This window comes from Pogoniulus pusillus, chromosome 3 (genome assembly GCF_015220805.1).
Source record: "Pogoniulus pusillus isolate bPogPus1 chromosome 3, bPogPus1.pri, whole genome shotgun sequence".
Classification (NCBI taxonomy): domain Eukaryota; kingdom Metazoa; phylum Chordata; class Aves; order Piciformes; family Lybiidae; genus Pogoniulus; species Pogoniulus pusillus.
This window is the reverse complement of record NC_087266.1, coordinates 22,935,356-22,943,731: the sequence shown is the minus strand read 5'-3', so window position 1 is coordinate 22,943,731 and position 8,376 is coordinate 22,935,356. Positions and strand designations below refer to the sequence as shown.

General features: G+C 54.0%; 1 protein-coding gene across 1 annotated transcript; it reads right to left on the bottom strand.

Moving 5' to 3' along the window:
- Window positions 1–3,213: 3,213 nt before the first annotated feature.
- On the bottom strand, window positions 3,214–5,039 carry GSX1 (GS homeobox 1). The gene is made up of 2 exons (XM_064140905.1): window positions 4,652–5,039; window positions 3,214–4,222 (listed from the first exon to the last, which is right to left on the bottom strand). The coding sequence occupies exons 1-2, from the start codon at window positions 5,037–5,039 to the stop codon at window positions 3,867–3,869; spliced, it is 744 nt and encodes a 247-aa protein (XP_063996975.1). The 3' UTR covers window positions 3,214–3,866.
- Window positions 5,040–8,376: the final 3,337 nt, after the last annotated feature.

The window sequence follows — 8,376 nt, the reverse complement described above, 5'->3', positions numbered from 1 at the left end:
GCTGGTAAAGGGAGAGTTGCTGTGTATGGGAAGGGGTGTGGAACACCCACACCCAGCAATGTCAATGAGTAGAAAAGGAAGTCCCAGATATCAGTAGTATCCTCTGTTCTCCTTCCCCTGCCAGGCCAGGGACCTGCTTGGGATGCAGTCTTTAAAGCATCAATTGCATCCAAAGAGTCTCTTCTCTGCATGCTAAGCAAAAAAATAATTCAACTTCCAGATGAAAATATTAAAAAAAAAAAAAAAGTACATGCTGGGATATATTAAAATTCTCTTTGTAGATCTGTAAATGTGGTTTCCATTGCAATCAGAAGAGAGTGGACATTTTAGATGCGAAAATGCTTAAGTAACTTTCTGAAATCTACCATCAGAATGGCTACAGACAGAAACTTGAAAATTGGCATGTTGTGACATTCGCTTTAGCAGAGGTGCCCACGCTCTTCCCACAGCAAAATGACTTTAATTTCCCCAACCTCAGAGTCCTTGAAAATGACACTCTGAGCATTTGCAGTAATGATTTCTCACTAAATTAGAAAAATGCCCAACTAAGGAGGGATTATCTCTGCATGTGGATGTGGCATAATGACTGTCAAGTGCACTGAGAGCCCCACTGGGCTTTGCAAGGTACACAGGATCTGCAGCAGAGGCCAGTGTGTATTGGAGAATATTAATACTGTGGTGTTAGGGGCATCCATTGTGATGCTCTACTGCTGTTCAGACAAAATTATACCATATGGGGGAATTCTGTTTCCTACTTTACATATATGAGGTACCTTTCAGGTCTGGGGATTAGTTCTAAATTGTCTGGCTGACAAACCCTGTCCACAAAGGATACAGACACATGTATGCACACACACTCTGTAATATGTGAGCTGACTGGATCAGTGTCACTGCAAGATTCTGCCTCACAACCCACAGCCACTGTGCCTGAAGTGAGAATATGCTAGTAAACTTACATGCATACACTCAGAAAGTCTTCTGACTACTCCCTAGAAGGATCACAGCAGCTCCAGTACCACTGAGCAAAATAAATTTGTTCCCCAGGAGCCTGCATGATGCTGCCCAGATTTCACAGCAAAGGAGGAGCTGGATGTGCAGTACCACAGCTTCAGCATGCCTATCACAAGGGTGAAAACCTATCTTTGGCTGCCTCTGCTCAGCCTCAAAACAAGAGCATGAGAAGGCATATTTTTGTCTGTATTAGTGCTTGTGCCATGGACGACCAGAGAGATGGTAGGAATGTGCTGGCAGGCAAGGATGTTGAGTGTTTCAACACAACTGCCACAACAGCACTTCAATAGCAGCACTCATATGCCTAGAACTGGTGTTCCTTAATTCCTGCTGCTAGCCAACTGGCTCAAACCCCTGTTGCCAAACAGGCACAAGGAGCATGCATATGCACTTGTGTGTGTTCAGTGCCAGGATGTTAGACCTCTTGCTCTGTTAGGCTGTTTCTGTCTCTCTGTGATGCCATGACTTTAAAACACAAGTCTGGTAAATATGAATAGGAAAGGAGGCAGAGGCTGGAGAGCAAATTGAAATCCCCTGAAGAGTCTTTCCTATTGGAACTAGGCCAGTTGGGAAAGACACACAGCGAACATTGCAGAGTCAAGTGCTAGGCAAGACTGACTGACTCCTGTAGCAAGGCTGAGGTTTGATCCCTCATCTGCCAAGTTTTGGTTCCCCAACCGCCATGGGAAAAGGAGCAAGAAAGATGCTGTCCATAGAGTGTCCTAGTTTGATCAGCCATCCCTTCTCAGCTAGGTGATGTGAGGAGCCAGCAGAGAGGGAAGCAGGAAGAGGGATGACAGAGGTCTAAGTGTCACAGGAGGCAATGGGTGAAGGCAGGTCATCGAGGAGAGAAGCAGAGTTACAGTTGTGGCACCTGCCTCATTATCACCAAGCCATCTTCCATAGGGGGGAACATCAATCAGGATAGTTGCAGTAGGGCATGGGTACTGCCTTGTACTTGTCCACAGGTTCCCTCCTGCCTCATATTGTCCTGGAGTGCCAAGAGAGGCCCACACTGCTACATGTTCTGCAGGGTCATGTTTTCTCCTAACCCGTGGGATGGAGCTGTAGGAGCCTACAGGTCTTCCAGACTCACAGCTATAATAAGAGCTAAGGACATCTGGGAAGGATAGAGCATGGCATACTTGTTTTGTAGACAGGACTTGGGGCTGACCTATTAGTGGCAGTTTTACCAGCTAGACTTTAAAACTCAGTACCTAGGGGCCCCAAACCCACAGCTCCCTACACCAAGTTCAACCCTATGTGTGGAGCTGCGTGGACCTTCTTCGTGGGGACTTCTCAGAATGGACAACATTTCCGTTCTTGGCCCTTCTCGGTCGTGTAAGTTACTTAGAGACCTATTCTGGGATGAAAAGCGGGTCCCGTCATGGTGTGGGCAGGGACCGATGGCAACGCAGACACTCAAGCTTATTCACCGGGTTTCAGAGAATGAAAACCCCCGGCCAGGCCACGCAGCTCTGCAGCCCCTCGCCGAGACCCGAGCTCGGGCTGAATGTGCAGGACGGCCGCTGCAGGCACCGGAGAGCGCAGTGAGAGGGGAAGTTTCCTCGCAGAAAGAGAGGCGGCAGGACCGCGCCGACCCGAAGGTCCCACACTCTCCTGAGGCAGACGCCGGTCCGACACCCTTGAGGGTTGCGGGACCGGGCTCTCTACCGGGAAACCGCGCGTAAAAACGATCTCTCCGCTTCCCCGGTGGCAGAATGGGGCTGCCAGAGGGCACTGGCCCTGCAGGCGGAAGCCCCAGCAGGACTGATATCGGCCCTAACAGGGTAGTGTGAGTGAGGCTGTGCCGGTCTTTCCTGTTTAGCAGCGGCTGGCATCTGGAGAGAGGAGCCGAGACCGGCCGTCAGACGGGGTCTTCGTGCTCACATCTAGCCGTAGAAACAGGTGTGTGCACCTCTCCCTGCCCGCGACATGCGAAAGGAGACACGGTGAAAAGGACAAGGCGTTCAGCCAAGTCGGACCCCAAGGCGACAGTTAGCTTTGCGGGAATGACCAAGAATGCTCCTGGATTAGGAGGCAGTGGTCCCCCATACCTTCAGCGCGGCAGGGGCGAGTCCTCGCCTGGGCGGGCGAGTTCAGTTGCCGACCTGCGACGGAGAAGCACGTAGAGAGACAGCGCTCCGGCGGTCCCCGAGTGGCTGCTTTTTGCGTAAAGGGAAGGAAATAAACCACCAACAAGCTTTTATTGTTATCATCATAGTTATTATGACCTCCATCGTAGTTTCTCTGCACATAAATAAATAAATAAATATCTCCCGGGGAGGAGGGAAGGGGACCGAATGATACCACCACAGTTGCGCGCCCGGCAGCGAGGAAGTCAAAACAAAACTGAGACCAATTTTGGAAAGAAAAAACCAAAAACAAACCCAACCAACCAAACAACATCAAAAACGAAAGAAAGAAAATTGTAGCAACCAAACAACTGCCCACCCTCCCAGTTCGCCCGCTTTCGTGCATCGTCTGATGGAGCCCCGCGATAGCATCCCTGCAGAAGCCCGCACTGCCCACAGCCACACGGCTTCCGCGCCTGCCTGGGTGCCCGGAAAGGTCTGTGTGGAGCCTCCCTGGCTTGGGGCTGTTCCTGCGGGGACACAAGTCAGACAGCACTACTGGGGGATGCCTGAGGTCCTAAGGAGCAGTTTATTTACAAGAGGGCGTACGGACACCCGTCCCCATGGGGGTCTAGAAAGGCGAGAAAGTCCTTCGTAAATTACACAAATTATACAAAACGATATAAAATCCTTCGGCTGCATGTCAGCACCAGGGCAGGCAGGACTCCCTTTTCTGCTCTCCCCACAGTTCCTGAGGAGCCGAGGTGCTCATGTGGAGTGCTAGGGGGTGACTGCGAGACCTCTGTCGTCCTTGCCCGAGGAGGACGGAGACATGCGCAAGTCCTCATCGTCTTCCGAGCACTTGGTGGTGGAAAGGGAAGAACATTTGCAGCTGTGGCCGCCCCCCCCGCCCCGGTGGGAGCTGCTTTTGCCTTCTTTCTTGTGCTTGACACGTCGGTTCTGGAACCAGATCTTCACCTGCTTCTCGGAGAGGTTCAGGTAGGTGGCGATCTCGATTCGCCGCAGCCGGGAGAGGTACATGTTAGAGGCGAACTCTCTCTCCAGCTCCAGGAGCTGAGTGCTGGTAAAGGCGGTGCGCATCCGCTTGCTGCTGGGCAGCTGGCTAGAGGTGCTGTCTGAGGAACGGAGCGTACCGTCAAGACCTGCTATGCACGCCGCAGCCCGCCTCGCAGCGCCAAGCACGCACCGGCCCGCGCTATGACACTCTGTCCCTACGGGACCTCAGCTCTCTCTCCCCCGCGGAGGGTGGTGGCCTAGCAAGTGGCTGGAGCCCGAGCTCACGGTTTGCCAGGGCCACATCCCCCTGTTCCCACCACCTGATCGGGTAGCAGTGAGGCTTCCCCCGCGCATCCCCCCCGAGAGCCTGTCGAGAGAGGTGCTAGAATTCCTCATCCAAACTGCAGGCACTACCCAGGGCTCACCCGCCTCATGTATCTGGTACTGCCTCCCCCCCCGCGCACTGGGACTTCCCGTCACCTCCCCGCAGCGACCACCGTTAGCATGCAGGAGTGCGTGTTTCCCCACCCCAACTCATGCCCCCTTACCCACGGAGATGCAGTGGAATTGTCGAGGGTCAGGTAGCGGGTAGGCACCCTGATAGAGCGCCGGTGCGTGCCCGACACTGACGGCGGAGACGGAGTGCTGCTGGCGGGCCAGGGGCGAGTGGCAGTACTGAGAGCCGAAAGTAGGGAAGGAGGCTTTGATGAGGGGAATGGCAGGCGGCGGCGGGTGCAGCTGTGAGGCGGTGACACAGAGCGGGCAAACGCAGAGCAGCCCGGCCTTACGAGCGTGGCAAGCGCCTGCCGGCAGACCGGGAAGAGGGTGCGAGGGGTGCACGGCGTAGGGGAAGAGCGGCGGCGGGGGGCTGCCCTCCCCTTTCTTCTCTCCCGCCTCCCGCAGCACCAGCGAGTCCACCAAGAAGGAGCGTGGCATCGCCCCGCGCAGCGCCCGCGCAGCGCCCCGCGCAGCGCCCGCGCAGCTCCCGCGCAGCGCCGCTGGCCAGCCCGAGTGGTGCTGAACGGCGCCCGCCTGCCCGCTTTAAATAGCGCCCGCGCCATGTGATGGCGGCGCCGGGGCGCTCAATAGGCTTTCTGTGCCTCTTCTCTTGGCATTCACGCCGCACGCTCCCTCATTATTTCCCTTGTTAACTAAATGAACTGCATAATGTACTCTATTCTTGTCGACCCCACCCACGCCGTAGCAGGCGGCCTCTCCCCTCCTATCCCTTTGGCGGGGTTATTTTCTCATTCTCTAGCGATTTAATATTCTTTTCTTTCTCTTTATCGCTCTCCTTCGCTTTCAGCCCAGCTTTCAGTCCGCTCCCCCCTTGTTTATTTTGCAGGCTGCAGCCGCGGTCTCCGCCGGCGCCTGCTTCTCCTGCCAGCCCCCCGGCGTCTTTCCCACCTGTGGCACCAGGTCGGCCCCCCAGCTCCGACGGCTTCTCTCTCCCCTTGTCAGTCGAGCTGCTTCGTCCCCGTTACTATGCCCGCCGCCGTCCCCAACTCCACGTCTTTGTTCCCTGTCCGGTGCCGAGACTTGCCGCTTGCCGCTGTAGCCGCCGTCGGGCTAAACACCCGACCACCGACATTTGCCAGCCAGTGCACCACGGACAGGCATGCCCGCCCGGCCCTTGCGTGGGCGTGGGTGCCCGGGCACGAGAAATGGCCACCGACCGCCGTGAGCAGCGCGGGTGCGGGTACAGTTACACCGATACCGCGCCCTGCAGGAGTCACCTACGGCGCTTAAGTAGCGGGAGAAGGGGCAGTCGGCACGATCCGTACTTCTTTATACCTGGTCCCTCTGCTCGTTTTTAGCGATAACACCCGCCATCGCAGTGCTGCGCTACACCTACGGTGGCCCCAGTCCCACTCCCGGCCCCACACCGCCCGCGCTTTGGCGCTGCCGCGCACCGGTGCTCCGGGAGACTCCTGGGACTGCGGGAACGGACAGAAAACAAGCTTGTTTCTCCTCTGTAGCGAGGTATATCTTCAACACACCGCAGTTGTCTGGATTTAGTAGCACAGGGCCCTGCAAAACTTGCAGCGGGCTCCAAAGCTGGCTTGTGCCTGTTCCACGAAGCTGAGCGCACCAGCGCTTACCCGAGAAGCAGTCCCCGGAGTCGCGCTGCCGGTTGGTTTTGCAGGTGAATAAGGAATGCTAACAAATAAGGAAAAAATATTCCTGGGGATATATTTTCCTCCCCGATCTTCCTTTTGATATGCAGGGAGAAAAGCAAAATGCGTCCGCCGACTAAGAATGTATCAAAATGTGCGAAGATTTTTGCCCACAGCAACCTGCCCGCCTCAAAACCAATGAACTTTTAAAACGAAGGGCAGTAAAAGTCTTGAAAACATTGTACTGTCGTGTCTCTCCGTTTTCTTGACAGAGTTACTGAAATCTTTGGGGGTTTTACCGCTATACTGTTTATTCTCGAGCCTAGAAATGTGCACAGATAAACGGCGGAAAAATCAGGGTGAACAAAAACGAATGCTCGCGAAAAACTCTGTCCAGCAATGATTTAGAAAGGATTTCCAAGTGTCCTGTCCATTAAAGCGTTAATGGGGCTGGGATTTTTGTTGTTGCTTTGGGTTGGGTTTTTTTTGGTGTTTGTTTTTTGTTGTTGTTGCCTTTTTTATTTTTTGGGAACTGGTAATGTAAAACATTTTCCGCCGGAGCTGGCGCCCGGGAAGGGGCAGCCTTCCCCACTGAGAAGTGGCCAGGCACAGAGGGGGAATGTGTGATTCAGCCTCAGTTCGAAGGATTCCCGCTGCCCAGGGGCTGAACCCCAGGGCTCCAAGCTGCAGGGAGGCAAAGGGTTAACAACTCCTGAATGCACTCCAAGCCCAAAGCTACTGGGAAAGAATATCCAAAAAAATAACCAGTTTTTTTTTTCCAGCCGCTGGACCTTATTGAATGTCATTGAAGAAAGTTTTGAATGCCAGATAAAGAGAGGCGAATTAAAGTGTGTGACAGCAGAGGATAAGCAAACACAAAGAGAACTCTGTCACACTTTGGGCAAAATCCGTGGGCTTTTTACCAAGCCTCTTCGCTATGATTGAATTAAGTAATAGGAAAACATTTTCTTTCAGTTTAGAGCCATTAGACAAAAACTTCAAAGCGAATAACACTTTTTAATGTGCAGCCCAACAATGGAATCTGTTTTGTGCTGAAATGTTTAAATGGTTTGTTGTGCAACTGTGGGCTGAAATAACCCAGACTGCAGCAGAATAGCATCCTTCAGGCCGTTTTATGAGCGCTTCAAACCAGCACAGACCTTTAATCCCAGCGCTTTAAACCTCCCCTGCCTTTTTTGCCCCACTCCCCCCCTCCCCTTTTTTTTTAATAGGGAAAATTTGCCTTCTGTGTTGCTTATCTTGAAGCGGTCTCCGGTAAACGAAAACGGCGCAGGGAGCGAGGGAAAGACAGTCGCCGGTGGGGTACCCGGTACAAGCGCCTCGGGGAGACACGGAAGACGTTGGAGGACCCCTTCCCCGGGCCTCGGGGTGGCCCCGCAAGGACCGACTGCTGCCTGCGCTGCCGCTCGCTGCCAGGCTGCCCTGGCCCTGCGGGGGGTCCTGCTGGGACGGGGTCGCCAATGCCACCGAGAAGTGCCGGCGCTGAGGATCCAGGGGGAGAGGAATGCCGGGCTACAAAATTTACCCCTGCTCTCTGTGTTCGCTGTCACATCCCCTGCGGAAGGGGATGGGGCATCAGCTAGAGAGGAACCCTCAGTGGAAGGATGAATCAGGTATCATGGCAGGGGGTAAAAGAGAGAGGGGTCAAAATCGTTAGTCCTGCCTGAGGCATGTCTCCATTCTTGGGGGCTAGGGAGTCTGTAACGGGAGGAGGTGTCGCACTGCCACTGCCTAAGGACAGCTGTACGGACATTGGCTGGAAATAGGGTCCTGATCATTTTGATGGACCAGCCACTACCTTTTGTGGCCAGGCCCTCACTCTCTGGGATAGCTGTCATTAATGCCTGGAGGTGGGAGGTGACACACGCCGTCAATCCCTGAGCATGGAGAGGTGCATTAGTTTGAAGGTAGGGGGAAGCAAGGATGAGATCCTGCTGGGCTAGACTGGAACCACGGAGACCATGTCCTTGGCAGCTGAGAAAGTCTGATGATTTCCAGGTGACTGCTGTACTCCCCAGCCTAAGGACAAATTATATTCTAATGGCAGATAACAAAACGTAAGTCAAAGTCACTACTGATACCCACTGTGTGGTGGATTGTCCAAACATTCTGCCTTTTTACTGGACAAACACACT